This window comes from Cydia pomonella, chromosome 1 (genome assembly GCF_033807575.1).
Source record: "Cydia pomonella isolate Wapato2018A chromosome 1, ilCydPomo1, whole genome shotgun sequence".
NCBI classification, from domain to species: domain Eukaryota; kingdom Metazoa; phylum Arthropoda; class Insecta; order Lepidoptera; family Tortricidae; genus Cydia; species Cydia pomonella.
In genome coordinates this window covers 44,516,773-44,538,314 of record NC_084703.1, presented here as the reverse complement: position 1 = coordinate 44,538,314, position 21,542 = coordinate 44,516,773, and the positions used below count along the sequence as shown (strand labels likewise).

The 21,542-nt window shown below is 40.5% G+C and overlaps 1 protein-coding gene across 7 annotated transcripts in view; it reads left to right on the top strand.

Annotated features, from left to right (window-relative positions):
- Positions 1-21,542, top strand: part of LOC133524761 (protein purity of essence) — a 145,994-nt gene that overhangs the window by 43,861 nt on the left and 80,591 nt on the right. For all 7 annotated transcript variants that reach the window (XM_061860908.1, XM_061860916.1, XM_061860920.1 and 4 more), the window contains 15 exons: positions 261-473; positions 1,136-1,300; positions 2,752-2,946; positions 5,011-5,195; positions 5,999-6,160; positions 6,812-6,944; positions 7,475-7,677; positions 8,338-8,568; positions 9,214-9,367; positions 10,238-10,371; positions 11,133-11,375; positions 16,538-16,777; positions 18,287-18,467; positions 19,583-19,797; positions 21,118-21,265. In XM_061860908.1, coding sequence (XP_061716892.1) covers positions 261-473; positions 1,136-1,300; positions 2,752-2,946; positions 5,011-5,195; positions 5,999-6,160; positions 6,812-6,944; positions 7,475-7,677; positions 8,338-8,568; positions 9,214-9,367; positions 10,238-10,371; positions 11,133-11,375; positions 16,538-16,777; positions 18,287-18,467; positions 19,583-19,797; positions 21,118-21,265 — 2,802 coding nt within the window. The remainder of the gene's footprint in view (positions 1-260; positions 474-1,135; positions 1,301-2,751; positions 2,947-5,010; positions 5,196-5,998; positions 6,161-6,811; positions 6,945-7,474; positions 7,678-8,337; positions 8,569-9,213; positions 9,368-10,237; positions 10,372-11,132; positions 11,376-16,537; positions 16,778-18,286; positions 18,468-19,582; positions 19,798-21,117; positions 21,266-21,542) is intronic.

The following is a 21,542-nucleotide window of genomic DNA, read 5'->3' as shown; positions in this document are numbered from 1 at the left end:
TGTCACCAGGCTGTATCTCATGAACCGTGATAGTTAGACAGTTTAAAATTTCACACATGATGCATTTCTGAGGTTCTTAAGGGGGTTCCCATACAACAAACGTGATGTTATTGCCGTTTTTATAGATAATGGCAAGGAACACAGTTCCACTCGCACTTGCCCGGTTCTTTTAATACAACAAGACTACGTAAATAATTTAGCAAATGGATAAGTTTAAAGTTTGAGAGGTAGAATCATTAAGTAATATTTTATGTCACCAGGTTGCCGCCAATACCTAGCCTCGTACTCAGGCTGGGGCGCGTGCATGGACAAGGTCCGCAAGCTCCTCGACGTGTTGTCCGGGCCGGTGCGTGCCGCGTGCGAGCGCGGCGCCGCTGTGGGCGCGCACGGACGCGCTCAGCGCGCGCTAGCCCAGCTGCACCTGGGCGAGAAGAGATTTGTGCATACTGACAATCTTATGGTGCCGACACTGGGTGAGTAGACTACTGAGAATGCAGGTGAAGCTCGTCGTGTTCGTTAATTGCGCGCATTTTTCTCTGGCACTCTAATTACGTCTTAGTGAGAGTAAAAGAGAAAGATCCCCGCAATTTGCGAATTTCCGCTGTTGACGCGTATGGGACACGTTCAGCGCACTCTGGCGCAGCTCTATTTAGGCGATATGAAATTCGTCCATACGTAAATAAATACGTCCATCAAATATTACGTGCAAACATAGTTCAAAGTTCAAATATACTGTATTAATGTATGCCTAGCATCAAGCCTTTATAAATAGTAAGAAAATATAACACATCATCTTAAGCTAATTATCAAAGTTAATAAATAAATAAATATTTCTAAACATTACAATATAAGAGAGTAATAAACTTTACAGTATTTAGATTATGAAAGCAATTTATTGATGTTAATATTATTGCAAACGTCGAGTATATCCTCTTATGGACATATTTCCGCGCGAAGTGCGTGCGAGATTAATGATATTAGGCGCACGGATAGACGATTTCGTTTCATTTGAGACGTTGTCATGGTAACCTCTCAACAGTCAAATTTTATTCAATTTAAGGAAAATTTTAAGCACAAATTTATTTATTGATTAACTTTTCACCGACAACCGATTCACAATCAAATCTGTTCTCAGGTTCTCAAGAGGGTGCGTTCGAAAACGTCCGCATGTCGTACACCGGCGAGAACGGCCAGACGATCCGCCAGCTGATGTCCAACCACAAGCTGCGCCGGGTCGCGATGTGCTGCTTGGCGTCGCCGCAGGGCCGCCGGCAGCACCTCGCCGTGTCGCACGAGAAAGGTACGGTTTTAATTAAATATCATTTATTAACAGACAATGGGCGACTGCTTCTATAAATGGCGCCTGCATATAATGAAATAAAAATAAAATTCATTTATTTCAGACAATAGGGAGTATTACTGCAATGTTCTGCCGCCATAGTGCAGCACTAGCACCTTTCATAAAGCATAGAGTAACTTATACATACTGTGCCTTAAATTGTTTGACAAGTTTTTACAGATAATAATATTTGACGTTGATACATCAAGGTGGTTTGTTTACAAAGGGCCTACCGGGAAACGCGAAAATCGAAATTTGGTTATCTGCCTCTTCATCGCTCGAAAATGCAAGAGTAAGATAACGAAATTTAGATTTTCTTATTTCGCGGTAGACCCTCAGATTGTGATGGATTATGGTAGTGGTGCCCCCTACGCAGAGTTTCGCGTAATATTCCCTATTGCTAATCCATATTTTAGAAAATTTAATAACATTTAAAAACATACAATTATAGAAATTAAACACATTTACACTTAAAAATTAAAATTAAATAAATACCATTACATTAAATTTAATTTACTAGACGTATTTTACAGATAGCGCCAGCATAGGTTTAACCTGTCTCTATTTATTTATCTAAAATCAACAAGATTTTGGCAGGCAAAACCTATACTAGCGCTATCTGTAAGATAATTCGAGGTCTCTTGGTGACTACTTCAAAAGAAACTATGTTACGCAACCTCACGGTGTCAGGGTACATTTTCTCTTATTTTGGCTAAAGGATGATTAAATCGAAACGTAACAATTGTATGTGTATTGATTGCGATATGATTGAGAAGTAAGCGGATTATTAACATTTTTTTTTTCAAATAAGAAACAAAAAGCAAGTAAATTGAACTTATGCTAACACAAAACAACTAAAAACTAAATATAAAAGATCTCCCCCAAATCACTTCCTTCCGGCATGGTCACAAGAACGCTGGTGGCGTTACCCCTCTGCACCGCTAGACTTAGCCTCTGGGCAACCAGACAGCCTCTGGGCAAAGAACTAAGCTATATTTGTTTTGTTCTAATTCGTTACTGCACTACCTTTTTGTGTTACATTTAAAGGTAGTAAGGACATTATATCATGGATGTTTGGCAATGATAACGTCCTGCGAGCTGCGTTAGCAATCTAGTACATCCAATTTCTATTAATAAATACCTACTGTATGTTATTTAGATTTTTTACAATTCCATATTAATTTAAATTGTATGTTTTATTGTGTCCCGCCAAGTTTCTTGCTGGTCCTATTTTGGGACACCCTCCTACAATTTAGGAAGGATTTAAATCTTCTCGGATCAGAGGTATAGGGTTAGAGCCGGCGTAGCTATATTTAACGTTCATAAGCGCATTTGTTATTACAAACTGGCTGCCTACTTGGAAACTATCTTTATCTTATCTTTATTTTCATCGCTAATCTTTCCCTTCCCAGGAAAAATCACCGTGCTCCAGCTATCCGCCCTGCTCAAACAGGCGGACTCGTCCAAACACAAGCTGACTCTCACTCGGCTTTCATCAGCCCCCATACCGTTCACCGTGCTCACGCTGAGCGGGAACCCGTGGAACGAAGACTTACTCGCCGTGTGCGGCATAAAGGAGTGTCACGTACTGACGTTTAACAGTGGAGGTAACATTTAGGCACAAAATAAGTAATAGTACAGTCATGTCTGGAAACAACGACACGATCGAAGTGCCAAAAATATGTATACACGACCTTATGGCCCATATATTTCTGGTGTTGCAGGTGTCCATGGGCGGCGGTAATTGCTTACCATTAGGTGATCCGTCGGCTCGTTTGCCTCCTCTCTCATAAAAAAAAAACTTTGTATCGATATTTTCAGACGTGACCGTACTACCGTAGAGAATATTAATGGCTATTAATAGTATGTATTTTATTTACAAAACATATTATATCACATAGATTTATTGATAATCAAATACAAATGCAGTCCGCCACACTAAAACAACTTATGAATTCCGCAAGCTTCGTCAAAATCATTCTATAAACTAACGCCCATCCCCACCCTGCAACAAGCCCGGTCCAAAAGTTCCCATTATGCCGGCAGCATTCCCCCGCTGTATGGCGATGGATACCTGTTGGACCGGCCAAGACCCAGAGCGGGGATCATTACCCTTCTCCCGTAAACGCCTGCCCAACTCCATAAAAACTCCAGAGCCTCATTATCCCAGGGTCCAGCAGTCTCCACGGCGACCGGTACAGAAAGAAAACTTCCTACAAAACCGGAATTTGACAGCGATTCAGGGACGATTCATGCTATCCCTTTCTTATGTTATGGTACTATCCCTTTCGGCTATTTAGGGTTATAAAAATTCAAGTCATTATCTTAACTGTGGTCGTACACTCAAAGGGACGTCAAGTTGTGCCAACCCTAATAATTGCTCGGAGCAATGCTGAGCCGAGCGGAGCCGGGAATGCCCGAAAGGAACAGTTTCGCCCCCCTGATTTAGGGCCAGTTGCACCAACCACGATTAGCGTGTACGTCATCCAGCAGTGAAAGTAGCGTGTAACTACGAGAATTTGAAATAGAGGTGGATTGTCAAAGAAAACTTTGTAGCCACATTAAATTTACTGCCATCTTTCGACACATGATTATAACTTTTAGAACGCCATTTGACTTTGATCCTTATTCCCCCCCAATCCGTTTAGCAACTAATTCCAAGAATTTGCGTTGGTATTTTCACGAAAGCGTCTTCCATCTAACCTTCCAACCCAGAGGGAAAGTAGGCCTTATTGGGATTAGTCCAGTTTCCTCACGATGTTTTCCTTCACCGGATACCGACTAGTAAATATCAAATGATATGTCGTACATAAGTTCCGAAAAACTCATTGCTACGAGCCGGGGTTTGAACCCGCGATCGGATTGAAAGTCGCACGCTCTTACCTCTACGCTACCAACACTTTTACGGTCATTGCTTACCATCAGGCGGGTCATATGCTTATTTGCCATCGACGTGGTATACAAAAAAAAACTAAATAGTGGTAGTAAAGCCTTTGAACGCTAAGAGCCACTAAAGTGGTCGTGTGCTCTCTTGCCTACCACGACCACTAAAGGGGTCATGGCAGACGCTGTTCAAGCAATTTTACTGTTGGGTTTAAATTATTTTCTCACTAGTTGAGATATTGCCGTGTATGCCACATTTTGATGCGAGAGAGAAAGCGTTCAAAAGGTTAAAAAATTAGAGCTTCAATGCCTGCATTGGACACTACACTAGGCGCCACATAGTAAAAATATTGGCATGATCGTTTCAAATTGTGTTTCTAATATTCATTAATAATTATATTTGGTAAAGAGTAAATAATTAGTTAATAAAATCATTACAAAAAGAAACTTAAATAAATCACTACTATTACAACAAAAAAAACACAAGAATAAACTATACAAACACAAACTTAAAATTTATTTAACTAACCTAAAGCCCGTCCTGTGACATGCCTTGTCCAAAAGTCCCCATCACACTCGCAGCGTTTGCTGTATTGCGATGGAGACCTGATGGACAAGCCAAGACCCAGAACGGGGATCGTTCCCCCTCTCAGCCGCCGACCCAGTTCCCTGAACAATTCGGACGCCTTGCTGCACCAGGGTCCGGCTGATTCGACAGCAATGGGCACAAAATCGTACGCCCCATGTAACCCGGAGTATATTATTAACTACTATTTTTCCTCCTACAGGCACAGTGGCAGACCACCTAGTCATCAACACCGGCCTGGAAGCCAACAACTACATAATCAAGGCGCTCTGGCTGCCCGGCTCGCAGACGCAGCTCGCGCTGGTGACGTCGGACTTCGTCAAGATATTTGATCTCAGCAAGGACCTTAGCAACCCTGTGCATCACTTCCTGGTGCCTAGTGGCAAGGTTAGATCATAACTGTCATATCATTCAATTTATTTTCGTAATAGGGTTTTACAATGGCTTTATTTGCAATGACGTCAAACAGTAACAATTACTTAAAAATTAAATTGAATTATCTATGTTCTATACACATGGTTATCAACTCCAAAGGTTGTAACGTCTTTTAAATAATCTGCTATTTTATAATATAATTTTTTTATCATTATCAAGAATCTTGTAGTTCAAGAACTACAAGATTCTTAAACACAATTTACAGAGAGCGAGCCTTACCTTTTTTAACCCCCCACTCACTTACAAGTTTAACCTGTGTGTCTGTGTGTTGCATTTTAGCTCCTAAAGGTATTGATTGACGCACAATAAAATCGGTTGATTTTAGTGTATTTTTTTTAATTCAGTTTTGACGCTCCAGATGCTTCTTACCTGAGTTTTATGCAAACATTTTGAATATTCACAATCACTCTCAGCTGGCTTTTGCCGTTCTAAACATGATAGTTTGTAGTAATATGTCATCCCAGTTCATAATGTAAGTAAGTAGTGTGTAGAGCAGAGGCGAGTGAAACTCGATGCGAAACGCGACGAGTTAAAGGCCCGACCACCTGCGGTCATCAATTAAAATTTTGTTGGAGGGGTGCTGACCTGCAGTGAATGTGGCCGTACATTTGCTGTTAAAATCGGTTATGTCAGCCACCTACAACAGTCGCCGTGGTCAAAACCGGCCAGGGCAGTATGAAAAATAAATGAAAATAGTGTTTACGATCTACACGAGTATAATTTACGTAATTTTAAAAACTTGTTCCTTGCTGCAGGTCCGAGACGTGACGTTCGTGAACCAAGAAGGCGTGATGCACATGATATGCATGAGCTCAGCCGGCCACATGTACTGGCAACCGACCAGCGAGGAGTCCCGCGCTTCTCTTGGCACATTCTACATTACAAACACGCTGGAGGTTCTGCATCCGGAGATACAGGTAAGTGAACTTCATGAAAAATAGACTCTGTGATAGTATTATAAGGTCTGAGTTTGCAGAGACTACATCGTATGTTGCTTAGGATGGTATTCCACCTGTCCAATTTGTTGGTCCTATGTGTATTTGAGAGTGATTTGCAATGCACATTGGACAAAGAAATTGGACAGGTGGAATACCATCTTAGTCGCGACCATTTTTTTTCGCACACGGCGACGTCGCGTTTATGACACCAAACATTGAACAACAGTACAATCGTAGCTGCATACCAGAGCGTCTTAACTGAGCTATCTGACAAAATGGGGTATTACTTTCTTATTTAAACAGAATTACAGTTCTCTACTGTTGTTGCCAATAATCATGATTATTTTAATCAGTTTTCTTATCCGACGAGAGAACGCACAGGACAAAATGAAGGAGCGTGGTCTTGTGTCTGAGGCCAGAGCGCCTACCACGAACACCGAATTTCGCAAATTGCGGGCATTTTCTTCTTCTAATCCAACGAAGGCTTAATCAGAGTGACAGAGGAAGATGCCCCCAATTTACGTACTTTAGTAGGCTCTCATGTTGCGTCATCAAGCCAACCCTATTAGGTAGGTATAGTTAAGTATTTGTTGAGTTTGTTCTTGCGGCTTATGCAGCTATGTTCTGCAGGACGTGGCCGGCATGGTCGGCGGCGGCGGAGTCTCCGTGTACTACTCGCACACGCTCAAAATGCTGTTCTTCTCGTATGCTCACGGCAGGAGCTACCTCGCGCCGTTGAGCACTGTCGAAGACAGCGTCAAAGGTAACATAGCTCTGAAAAACTGAAGGTTGTCAAAATATCCTGATAAACAACCTCATCACAAAACTTTACCAATTACACGTTCTTAAGGTAGATGAGGGGATTGTTTGGCAACAAGTCATTTTATGACGACCTGTCTGGCCTAGTGGGTAGTGACCCTGCCTATGAAGCCGATGATCCCGGGTTCAAATCCTGGTAAGGGCATTTATTGGTTCCTGAGTCATGGGTGTTTTCTATGTATTTATAAATATTTATATATTATATATATCGTTGTTTAATTACCCACAAGTCCCACGACACAAGCCTTATTGAGCTTACTGTGGGACTTTGTTAATTTGACCTATAGTATTTATTTATTTATTATTTATAAGTCATCATGTAACTATTGAATAAGTTGTACGAGGTATTTCTTGCACAGAGTATTTCGCGCGAATCTACTCACATCGTCAGCTAGTCTCGATTCAGCTTTCCACAAAAAAAAAACCTATACGAAATTAATTTACGGATTTTAGTGACCTTCTGTATTTTTCCAGGCACTGCATTGATCCCGCAATCCCTAACCACGCCGCCCAAAGAAGGCGGTCGCGGGGGCGGCAAGCAGGGCGGTGTCCAAGCCCTCTGCCAATGGGCCGAGGTCCCCGGACATCCAGGCCTGGTCACAGCTGTGCTGCAGGCTTCTAACAACCCTGTGGTGCTCATGCTCACGCCTTACAACATCTTCGTTCAGGAGATCAAGGTATGTTAAGGTCGCAAATAATGATTGCTAAAGTAAGAGGCAGGGGAGGGAGATTAGTAAGGTAAGCATGGTTAAGCAAGTACATAATGTTGATATAACCAAAGAGAGAATATAGTAGAGTAAAGCCACAGTAAATTTACTGCCATCTTTCGACACATTATTAAAACTTTTAGAACGCCATTTCACTTTGATCCTTATTCTTTCACTGATATGTGTTCAATTTGTTAAATATCAAAAAGTAGCGCCATCTTACAGAGCATAGACCAAAGGTATGGCGGCATCTTTACGCGCGCTGGCGCCATAACCTTTGGATATTTAACAAATTTAACATATCAGTGAAAGGAACAGCTTAATTTTTTTGTCAATCAGAAAAATAAATTTGCGTACATAAAAAAATAAAAACAGTAACTCTCATACCAAATCAGGATCCTTCATTTGATCCCAACTGAACTCGCCACTCTCTATATAGCAACACGTCGGTGAACTCACTATCATTTGTCAGTTTTGTATGATAAACAATGAAACTTTCGAATATCACTGTATACTATAGTATCACTGTGCGTTGATTATTCCTATCATCTCAATCTGTTTTGCCCATGAATGAACTCGGCAGAGTGGCAAATGGCATTGTTCATTAGAGTATCACACTTTTCCCCTCAGGTCATCCCAGCCAAAGCCAAGATCACAGACATGGTGGCCGTCCGCCACTGGTGCGGCGGTGGCGGGGAGCAAAAGAGCACCCTCATCCTCCTCTGCGAGGACGGCAGCCTGAGGATGTACGCAGCCAGCCCCGAGCACACGGGCTTCTGGCTGTCGCCTACGATACAGCCGACGCATGCGCCGAGGCGGAGGCCGAGAGCGCTCACACATTCTAAGGGGAAGGCTCAACAGGTAAGTTGTCTGTTGTGGATGAAATTACTCGTATCGCCCAATGTAGCATTTTATATCACGTAAAACGAATGAAATTTAGCCTCATTTAAAATACAATTAGATTCAAACTTCCTTAGCTATAATTTTGTATTGCGCCGCCCGGCACTAGGCTAGACACAAATATAACCCGTGAAAACGGCAGTGCACCGCGCCACGCGGATCGCGAAACGACCGCTGTCATAATTTGGCGAAGAGAAGAGTATTAGCTGTTGATATTTTATGATTCGTGCGAGTGATGTTTTAAAAGCTTGTACTAGTTACTGTTTACAATTTCACAATTACTGTTTTCTTTTTTGTAAAGGAAATGTCTTTCAAAGAAAACTCAGCAGCACTTACAACATACATTCATCTAACTCAGTCATCATCTAAATCAGTGGCTTTTATGAGTTGTGTATGACAAGCTTAAAAATGTAAAAATTTTAAATACTTATGTACTAATTTAAGTCATTATCACAGCAAACTCGCAATGGTTTTACCATAGACTTTATTGGCGCTTAAGTTCTTTATGCCATTTTCCGGACATACGAAGGCATTCCTGTCCAACTTGAGACTTAGACCTTCGCTAACGCGTGGTTAATTATGAATACTTCATAAACTGTTATTCAGGCGGCCTCATCAAAGGCCAACACCAACGGCTCCCCGCAGTTCCCCATCGATTTCTTCGAGCACTGCGTCGCCATGGCCGACGTCGAGTTCGGAGGCAAGGACCTCCTGCAGGTCTACAATACCGCTCAGATCAAGCACAGGCTCAACACAACCGGTAAGCTAAAACATACCTTATTTTGTATCTATAGTATTGGAATTCGGGCGATTTTCCGCAACTCGACGACAAGCGCCCATCTATGAACGAGGTCTTGCGGAAATATTTGCATCGACATCGATGCGATCTCCCGCGTATAGCGAAAAGCGTAGGGTGAAAGATTCAATATTGCACAATCACGCAATAAAGCACGAGACGATTTAAATATCCTCCTAAGGCCCAGCCGTACAAGAAAATAATCCAAAATTTGCCAGAGAAATTTGAATCTATAGCGTAGCAAATATCACTGAACAAAAGAAATGCCAATTATAACAAAAACGACTGAAACTGACTGTTGTTGGACTTCGGACCGTCACCAACTCCTGAGGATGCCTCGTAGAGAGACGAAACACGTGTACTTTCGGTGGTGGATTGTTATATTTATTTGCGGATTTACTTTTGCGGTGGGAGGGTGCAAACATTAATTGCGTGTAAAAATACGCAAGTAAGTATAACGGGTTAGCACTGATTGACTAACACGTTGTCTTTTCGCGGATTAGCAAAGTAATATTTTCCATTTCTCCATTAGTTAGGTTAGGTTAGGTTAGTATGTTTTATTTTGTAAAGACCTTGTGTTTGTGAAAAATCTTGATATCTCTATTTATTAACCTTTGTCATATTCGGCGGACTTTCTCTGATCAAATCGGGGAAATCCTGAAGAAAGACCAGGTTAAGAGCATCTTAAATATGAGGAATGTTATGAAAGTGAAGGAAGTGAAAGAGGTATGTCAGGATCGTAGCAAGTGGAAATCTGTGGTCTCTGCCTACCCTTCCGGGAAATTGGGGTGATTGATATGTATGTATGTATTCATAACTTTGTGTTTTTCATAGGACTGTACGTGGTATCCACCAAAATGACTGGGTTCTCCATTGAAGTGATAAACTCTGATCCGAACATGGTCATCTGCGGTATAAGAGTTTTGCTCGGCAGTCAAGATGTTGCCAGGACACCCACTTATATCGAGGTATGTTATATTGACATATTAGGGAAAAGAGAAATTTGTAATGAGCGAGAAATTATGTGCTGGTTCCTTGCGAGCGAGCGATATCTCTAAAAAAAGTTTAACCAAGATTTGTAGAGGTAGACCAAGCTTACTCTGCAGCGATCGAGAATAAGTAGTTTTGGAAAATCAATATATGCCAACACTACATAAATAAGTTGATTTGTTTATCACTAACGGATTGTGAAAATCTGGCATATATGTTCATACGATTAGTAGGCCTATACTTGGAGGCGTGGTAAATTTTGTGTGAAATTAAAACCTTGGTCTAAACTAATGTTATATTTTCTAAATACTTGCAAGTATTAAGCATTAAGATGTATCATTTCACTTACCTGTCATCAACATGTCTATAAGAGTGAAAATGATATGAGAAGGTATTTCATACAGCCCTTACACACCTAGGCCTGTAAAGCAACCTTCTTTTGTTTTTAAACGTCAACTTTTTTTATTGCAAGCTAGTTAGAAAAGCACTATACGAATCTCGGCGAGGAATGGGATTGCCGGTCGAGCATCTCTATCCGGTATCGCTACGCTCGGCCATCAATATCTACTAAGCCTGAAACCCTTCGTTTCTCGGCCTGTAGTAATGTACTATTACTTGTTTACAACATTAAGTTTTTATGTCTAAAAATCCTGCAGCTGGAATCTCATCAGCCAGATTCTTAGTCAAATTTAATTTGTGTACAATAAAATAATAATACTCATGGAACTATAACTATCAGGTCCTCGGTCGTACAATTCCAACCGTCGTCCTCCGCAACCGCTGGTTTGACATACCTCTCACACGCGAAGAGTCCCTCCAGTCCGACAAGAAGGTCATCATCAACTTCGGACCCTCGCAAGACCCCGACGGCATCTCCATGGTGGACTCCGTCAAGGTGTACGGGAAGAATAAGGAGCAGTTCGGGTGGCCTGAGGAAAATGAGGACCCGTCGTCGTGTCCGTCTTCCAGTAAGACAACACAGGTATGTGTTGTTTGAACGTCTTTAGACATTAGGGTAAAAGAGATATTCGGGACAAAGGTGCACTTTGCGCTCACCTATAGAGGGATAACAAATTTAGTCGGAGCTATACAGAAATGACAAGATGGTGATACATTTTTCACCACACCAACTGGTAAAAACCCTCTTGATTGTTCAAAAAGTAATGAGAAAGTTGCATTTTATCCACATGTTGGGCAAAGTAATCAGATGCAAATTTTGTGTTGTTTCCTTATGTTAGCTGGTGGAATTGACTTAAACCCTTTACCAGGCTGACAGTTCAAAAATGACAATGGAATGTCAGTCTTACTCAACGAAAATAGAACACATGTTTGAAGTGCTTCATGTGGGAAATATATATCCCTTAGCCTGGTAAAGGGTTAAAATGATGATTTTCTATGATATGTTTTTATTACGTTCTTTTGGATTTGATTTAATTTGATTTTTTTGGAAAATCATAGTAGTTTCCTCGCGTTGGTGTGGTGAAATATTTTGTGTTTCACTCGGAGGCAAAGTTTATTTAGCCCTCGTGCCTTGAAACCTGTGCAACGCTCAAGATTCCACTTCTGGAATTTTGGAACCTTTCGCTTGCTCAGGTGTCAATATTAGCACGAGCGGTTAAACAACAACTTTGCCTCCTTGTAAAATAAATGACTATTAAGCCCTCGCAAGACCCCTACGTCATCTAGATGATGGACTCATTCTGTACGTTGACATTAAGACTACACAGGTATGTCGTGTGAAAAAACCCTGATGTTAGGATACAAGAGGAAAAGGTTCTGTAACCAATTTCTCAAGGCTTTAATTCACGCGTCTGCGGTAGGTGGTCTAAATAAAATAGATAACAGTCATCTGATGATCACGATTTTCAGATATTAAGGTGGTTCGACTAGGTTACCCAAAGCTTAAACCTCACTAGATGGCGCCACAATTGCAAATTTTGAGTTTTATTTTTTTTGTGGAGTAGTCTTTGGTATTTCTATACTGTAAATTATGTTTAGCGCACTCTTTAAATAAATATTGAACTATTAAAACAAACATTGAACACTTCATTGTACAAAAACTACCCCTTAATGTCGACAGAATGTTTCTTGACTCTATTTCTAACTATCACTCACACATTCAAACAGTCGTACTGGGATCCTTGTAGTAGACAATTTGGCACAGCGTGAGTAGGCTTCAATAGCGTTGCGGTATGTACGTGGAAATACATGCAAGAGGATGTGGGTTCGAGACTCATTAATTTTTTTTTTGTTATCAGTATTATCAAGTACCTATTATTAATAAATTATTTTATGAGAAATATGAGCGTTTTTCCATAAAAATATTAAAAATCTGATTCTCACACATCATGATATTTTTGGGTTCTTCCAACTCAGAATCACTAGCATAATCAATCCTCGTGCTATAAAAACCCGAAAATTTGTATTGAAATTTTAGTTTTACACTGAAATTTCTTTCACACTAAAATGTGACGTAATGGTATGGATATTTTAGGATATCTTTTTTTAATGCTAGGGTGGAGAAGATTCTAAGTAGAATGAACCTAAGAAAGTCCAAATTTGTAAGTCAGATTTTCCGGTATTTTTTTCAAAAAAAAAACCGCTTTTTTCCCTTACTGTAAAAGTAGGTACTATTTTACAGTAGAATTAAAACCTTTTTTTACAAAATTGCATGGCCTTCTATTTATAAACATTATAAAAAGAAATGAGATATTTACCATGTTTGTTTATATTATTGATTTCCCGATATTTTGACACAACTAGAAGTTTCACACAATGCCTAGGGATAGAAAATTATTTATTTATTTTATTTATTGTCAATTTCATTCAAAGGATCACATCATATCCAATTTATGTGTTTATGTATTGCATTTTTTCTACCTAGTTGGTTATTAAATTCTGTTACTGCAATAATCTTTATCTACATAAAATATACCAACGAAAGTTTAATAAAGTATATATTATAAAATAATAAGTAAAATGAAGTACACAAAATCAGGAATCACATATGACAATATCATTCAAAATCGCCTCCTCTGGCTTTGACACAGGCCCTGAAACGACGATGCCAGTCATCATAGCGGCACGCACGATTGTCATGTCTAATTCCGTCACTGTCTTAACTATGGCCCGCTTGAGGGAGTTAAGATTTGTGTGGGGTTTAGCACAGGCTTTCTCCTCAATAACCTGCTATATGGCATAATCCAGGGGGTTAAGGTCCGGGCTGGAGGACGGCCAGTCTTCGTGGGCAATAAAGTCAATTTTGTTCCTTCGAAACCAGGCTTGAGTTGTTTTTGCCTTATGTGCAGGAGCTGAGTCTTGTTCAAAGATCCATGGCTGGTTTTGAAATAGGGTGTGGCTTAAGGGCTTCACTGTTGGTTCGAGAACGGTTTCCAGTTTCCGGTTTTCACACCTTTTTCACAGAAATGAATCTGTGTTAGCCCTGAGTATGACACACCCAAAATCATGTTTGGCGGGTGCCCACATTTGTGCAACGCAATAGGGTTGTTTCCATCTACAAATCTTAGGGCATAATTGTATCCCAATAAATTCTTTTGGATTATAAGAACACGTTAAACTACTTTTAGGGGACCTGTAATGGCCATATTTTTGTAAATATTGAATTTAAAATATCTTTTGGCACACGTCACGTGACCAAACTCGAAACGTCATTGAAGATTCTGATGACGTCACAACTCTCGGATTGACACTGTTGACAGTTAGGCGATTAACAACAAATGACAAATATCAGTTGACAGTTCGTATCTTCTACGTGTGTATGTAGTTATGTGTCAAACCATAAACTGTGACGTCACACAATTTTCAAAGAGCGTTTTGGGCGCGAAAGCATCTGTCAAAATATATTTTGTTAATTTAACATATTTAAAGCCGTTTTTAGTATAAAAGCTGAATTTTAAGGCAACTTTTAGTTAATATAGAAAGTAATACAAGCATTTCAAAAAATTGGAATACGATTCTCTTTTAGGCCCCAATTCATTATGGATACGACGAGATAAGCGTTATGTGGTATATAATTATAGCTCACAAATCCACCACATTATGCCATTTTTTATTTTTTCGGTAGCATTTGTTTTAACGGGAATAAAGAGGTTGCAAATCGAGTAACAGAACTTCAGAACAGATATCATTTGATATTTACCAGTCGCTTTTCGGTGAAGGAAAACATCGTGAGGAAACTGGACTAATCCCAACAAGGCTTAGTTTTACCCTCTGGGTTGGAAGGTCAGATGGCAGTGGCTTTCGTAAAAACTAGTGCCTATGCCAAATCTTGGGATTAGTTGTCAAAGCGGACCCCAGGCTCGATTGAGCCGTGGCAATATGCTGGGACAACGCTAGGAAGAAAGAAAGAAATCGAGTAACATAACTTAGTAACCAACTAGGTATAATAGTTATGATGTAAATGTCCATATCATGTTGGAGTCATATATTAGCCAACTAATTATTCAAGATCAATACACTTAGCTCCCTTAGGTATTCGCCTAAGTACAATCTCGGGCAAAATTGAGTTTTATAAAAATGAACTAGTTTCTAGGTCATATTTTCTATGAATTGGTCATTTTTGTAGACTCCAATTACAGTTACACTTTTCCTGGTTTTTTCGCGGACCAGAATATCGATGATTTTTGTAACTTGATTTAGACGTCGCTATCATTTTCAATCCAAAAACACATAAAATCACAATTCAGAACATGCGGCAGCGTTGTTTTCTATCAAGTACGTCAAGCACCAGGGCGGCTACCGGGAAAATCGAAATTCGTCAATTTAGGGCATTTTTTTCTGTCACTCTAATTACGTCTTAGTGAGAGTAAAAGAGAAAGATCCCCGCAATTTGCGAATTTAGGTTTTCGCGGAGGGCCCCAGGTCCTGTCAAGTTTCAGCAGTGTTGCCAGGCGAGCGGAAGAGAATTATCGTACTTGAGTGTCAATATTATTGTACCGTTGAAAAAAATATCGTACGCCAATCAAAAAGGCAGCCCCTAAAAATGTCTAGCAAAATAAGCTTAAATTTCCAATTAATAATAAAAAAAAGACAATTTTCGTCTAAATTGCGCAAAAAATCTGTTTATGTTTGTGTATTTTTGGGATAGACTCAAACGGTATACAGGAAATTGAGACATTTTAAACTTTAAACTTACACCAAGGAGCCGAACACCCAAAATATACTAATTTTAGCCTATTTCTGAGAGAAAGTGTCATATTTTGCTTCAAATTACTAGACTTTTAAGGTGGCATCATCCAAGGGCTGAAATTATAGTACTTTAGTGTACGATAATGCTCTTTGGAACATTATGTCATACCGGGGCCCAAATTATCGTACATGTACGACAATTATCGTACGCCTGGTCACACTGAGTGTCAGTGTCGACAGAGTCAGCTAAAAACGCGTCAAACATCGCAACGTCGCGCCGATGGCCGTCCGAAGCATGGAGTGGCAACGCCGCAATGTATTTGTACACGACATTTGTCACACACACATGAGTAAAATTTATAAAAATATAACGTTTATTATTGCATGATTTCTGTATGAAACAAAGTTTTTTTATTAATTTAGCGCAAATGAATATTCGAAAGTAGATAGATGCGCAACTATTCATGTAATAATATTGTGTAATTAATTAATAAATAGCGATTGTTTTTTGTATGAAAATCGAACCACCTTAAGGAGCGACTACTGCAGGAAATTTGTTGTTTAACCGCTTGTGCTAATATTGATACCCGAGCAAGCGATAGATTCCAAAATTGAACCACGAGCATAGCGAGTGGTTCGAGAAATGGAATCTTGAGCGTTGCGAGGGTTAAACAAACTTTGCCTCCGAGTGAAACACAAAATTTTTCACCAAACCAACGCGAAGAAACTATTAACTATAAAATACCAAAATATTCAAATTAAATCAAATCCAAATGAATGTAATAATAAAATTATCATTCAAAATCATCATTTAAAAGTCAATTCTAGTAGCTAACATAAGGAAACAACTCAAAATTTGCATCTGATTACTTTGCCCCACATGTGGATAAAATGCAACTTTCTCGTTCGTTTTCGAACAATCAAGAGGGCCTTTACCAGTTGGTGTGGTGAAAGGTTTTTATCTACCTATCGAATACGTTTGTTGCGTCTCAACAGGAAGCCGAAGGCTCCGCCGGCGCATGGAAGCCCAGCTCCCTGGAGCGGCTGGCGTGCGCCGCGCTGGAGGCGCTGGAGCTGGGCGCCGGCGCGCCCTTGTCGGCGCTGGCCGCCGCCGGCGCGGAGGGCGGCGCCGAGGCGGCGCGCAAGCTGCTGTGCGCGCCCGCCAGCGCGCACCTGCACGCCCGGGCGCAGTGCCTGCTGCGCGCCGTGCACCACCAGCACTACCACCAGTACAAGGTACTCGATTCTTAACCCTTTGAACGCCAACAACCCCTAAAGGCGTCGTTACTATAGTCTTTTTCAAACGCGAAGGGTAGGATGACATTTGGATTTTATTCGTTCCATGCCATTGACGTTTCCGGCCAATACTTTTTTTAAAAGAACTTGAATGCCAATAGGGAGCGTGCATGAACTGTAGGAGGCAGCACAGGAGCCGTCAGATTTTTGGCGCGAGGCGTAACTGTGATGTTTATTGTTCCGATGTAGCCCACAAGATGGCAGACCCTCCAACGCGCACGGTCCCTATAGGACGATAAAAACACAACTTGGCTTATCCATAAACCCTATAATAACTTTATGACATGAGTCAGCCTACCCTTCGAGTTTGAAAAAAAGTATAGTCGTGCCTGGAACAGAATCTCCTTAGGCAGAACTGTTGCAAAAATGACCAGCTGTCAGCTATAAATAATAGTTCTAAATCTCTCCAGAGTAGCGCTAGAGTAGCTAAGAACCTAGGCGTTTTTGACGGAGTAAAGTGCGCTGTCTATGATTAGATTTTTTTCTCAAGTATTGTAGGTATTGTAGCGCCACCTATTTATGGTTTTTTGTCGGACACTTTTTGGTATATGGAGATTCTGTTCCTTGCATCTACCTTACATAGTCGTTCCCATCGCGCTAAGGATAATTATAGGTGTTATGGCGGACGCTGTCAAAGTGTGATGTTGTAAAAGGTTAACAGTGGTTGAAACATTGACTTTTTAGATGATGGTAGTTAATGTGTTAACCACGATTGCCTTTATGTTTTATATTTTAATGTTATTTGTTTAATGTAAATACTATTTTAATTAAGTACTATATAAATGAATTTTTATTTTTTAACAACTGTCTGTCATATTTACAAGAAATGCGCACAACTAAATACTTTAGAGATCTTTTATATAGTGCTGTACAGTTTAGACAACTAGTAATTTAAAAGGTCGATGCTCTCTCTTGCTGCATTTGTTCTACGGTTCTCTCATAGCAGACGATAAACTAGATTCATCCAGTTTGTCTAGATATTTACCTATTATTTGCATTTGGCAAATATTTACCAATGTATTCAGCTTATGATACTTCACGAGAAAAATAAAGCAGTTCCTGAGAGCCTTCTGACACACACTCAATATTCTATAGTTTTTTTTTATGTATGTTAATTAAAAAGTGATGTTCTGAAAAGATGTGTCTCGCCGAGTTTCTTGCCGGCCCATATTGGGATACCCTCCTCCAATTGAAGGGGGATTTAAATCGTTTCGGGTCAGAGGTGTAGGGCCTGAGTCGTCGTAGCTTTATTTGACGTTCATAAGCGTATTGTAATATGCCTACTTGAATAATAAAGTACCTTATCTCTCCATGCGAAAAAGAGCGAGCATTTCCGTTACGTGAAATTTCGAGAATATTTACATTATTACACAGTTTATATCAATAGTTTTTTTGTTGATTTTTACAATGATTAATGATCTTTATAACGAACATATGAATTGTTCACAGGACCAAGCAATCCTGAACTACGTATGCTCATCACTACGAGAACTGCGCGCGACCTGCGACCCTCGCAACATCGACCCCGAAGCGTTCTTCCGTCTCGTTCTACTAGCGAGAGGGGTAGCTGTCGCTCGGCCCGCGCATCTTGTCAAATACAGCGCTCCTACACCGCAGCGGCCGGCTGACGGTGAGAAATGAACCTTAATTGTACTTAGATACATTACAGTTTCGTTTGTACCAGCTGCAGGTTTATACCTATAGTCTGTATCTTAAGGTATTTAAAAGAATGTAAACTAGATATTTTATTGGGCAAGAAAATTCTTTCAGTAGTTCTACTACGATATATTACTTACATAACGTAACAACGAAGCTGCTGTAATCGTCCTATTTTGTTAATAGGAATATATCGGAAAGATTTGATAAATCAATAGTAATTTAGTTTTGTAATATTTGCTATTACTTCGCCCTAGTAAAGAACCTAAAACGAGATCGAATATTTAGCCATTTGAGAGTAGATGAAAACGTTTCACGTTTAATTAAATAGATTAAAGCCAGAACGACGAAGGAACAAATTCAGGCAGTTTTCTATTTGGTTGGTTAACTGATAAATGTTGAAAGTACCCTGAAATATAAAAATACAATGTTTACGTTTAAAAATACACCTAAAGATAATTAATATACCTAAAAATACAGACTATACACGAGATGATCTTAGTTTCGGGAGTTGTTACGCACATAGCGATAGCGCTGTGAAAGCTGTTCTTTTCAGTCATGATACTGGTATAATTGTAATGTAATTAATACTGGTATTGATGTGCACGTGTCATTATTGATGATGGTATTAATGAGGATGGCCTTCAAAAGGCTAATGCGCGTATTTTTGCATAATAAAGCCACACTGCTCCCTTCATTATTCAGTGTGGAAGTTATGGGTTTCGTACCCCAAAAGGCAAAAAACGGAACCTTTATAGGGTCACTTTTTTGTCCTTCCGTCTGTTTGTCAAGCCCCTTTGTCTCGGAACGCGTGAAGTTATCGAGTTGAAATCCGTATCCGACTCGCACTTGTCCTGTTTGTTAATGAAGAAAATACTTACCCCCTTATTCATAAACGTCTACTAAAGTTAACAAGCCGCTAATAATCGTTTGTCTCTTTCCATCATACCAATACGTCGGAAAGGGACAAACGATTATTAGCCGCTTGTTAACTTTAGTAGACGTTTATGAATAAGGGGGTTAGCCTATTGTAAACTCAATGAAATTTATTTAAATGAACATGTCTTAAAGTGAAGTTCCGCTTCCCAGGCGACTGGTCAGCCCTCTGGAAGGAGTCCGACGCCAGCAAGGACCCTCACGTCATAGCTCTGCTGGCCAGCGTGCTGTGGCGGCTGGCGGCGTGCCGCAGCGCCGCGGGCGGCCCGCCCGGCGTGCTGAGCTACGGGCTGCGGCACGTGGAGCACACGCTGCACGCGCTCGCGGACATCGTGCACGCGTTCCAGCTGCACGCGGATCCGTGCTGCGTGAGTACATCTTCATCGCACTTTGCTCCTAAACGGTGTTATTGTATGCCAGCCAGGGATCGGATACAGGTATTTTTTGTATGGGAACGAAATTGTTATTTACGATACAAGTACAGAAAATAGGAAATTCGCAACAAGTGGTGATAAATTAAAACACGAGTTGCGAATTACCTATTCGCACGTGTATCGTACAATGTTTTACAGTACATATGTCTCTTTAAAGTTTCGACAAATGCAAGGAAAGTGCTCATTCCCCCACGCATGCGGGAAAGTAGAACTATATGTACTGTAAACGGTATTTTTTTCTTCTTCTTCTTCTTCTTCCCAGACCTTATCCCATTTACTTGGGGTCGGCCCTCCCTGTCCTCTTCTTCCATTCTGCACGGTTTAGTGCCAGGTGTGCGTCATTAATCCCTTGCTCTCTCAGGCTTTTCTCCACCGTCGTCAACCAAGTGGCAGGTGGTCTCCCGCTTCCTCGCGTCGTCGTAGGCATCGCTAAGGCTACATTGACCATATGTTCAGGAGGTCGTCTTTGAATGTGCCCGTACCACCGTAGACGTTTCTCAACAAGTTTATCTGTTATCGGTGTGACTTTGAAACTGCCCCTGATGTACTGGTTTCTAATCTTATCCAGCAGAGTGACGCCTGCAGGTATTTAAACGGTATTTTTTTCGTTCTTTGTTAATTATTTCGTTTCTAATATAGCAATCTAATAATACGAAATCGTTATCGAGAAACAGAACTGAGTCCTACATTTGAAACATACACCGAAATGTATGGTTATTTCTAAGTTTTTGCAAGTAACCAGTGCCGATCCGTGATGCCAGCATACTGAGATGGAAAGTGCTATATTATGCCCACGGGTGGTAATAGTTTGTTCACCACACCAACTGGTGAAGACCGTCTTGATTGTGCAAAAAGTAATGAGAAACTTGCATTTTCTATTGACGCAATGAAAAACTAGGTTTATAGGTTTCCTTTTTTTTTGCAATACAATTTTTTTTAAAACGAAACCTATAAACCTGATATATATTATGCTGAAGCACTCGACATCTAAATCAAAGTGATTTGTTAAGATTTACTTAGTGGAAACCGTTTTCTGCAATGGAAATTACATAGAAAAAGTACCGTTATTTCATTAGGATCGCGTAGCTATTCTTCCCTATTAAGCTGTTAAAACAGCTAATTTTTACCCATGAACCTTCGATGAGACGCAATTGGTAACGCCCAGGTGCGGCTATGGTGACCGCTTGCTATATCTTTCAGCATTTTAAAAGTTTTAGAGTACGGCAACATTGATATCCTTACGTCCTTTCACAGGTTGATTTCGGCAACCAAATCTACCTGTCTCTCCTGTTAGCTGAAGACCAGAGCATCAGCTTTGGCACGAAGGCGGCCATCATGAGGGTCCTCCGCCCTAAAGTCAAGAGACGACGCGTATACATACCCTCACCACCTAACACTCCGGGTAAGACACAGTTCCTGTCATTCACGATGACGCGCAGATTAGTCAAATCTAACCTTTAATAACATGGCAATACGTGTCAAGATACGCGTCTTCGTGAATGACACGATCTATACATACATGTATATGTTTACATTGTAAATGAATAAAGGAGCCCTAATTTTAGGTCAAAATTGTTTGATAACAGATTCTCCTTCCTCGCGTTGTCCCGGCATTTTTGCCACGGCTCATGGGAGCCTGGGGTCCGCTTGACAACTAATCCCAAAATTTGGCGTAGGTG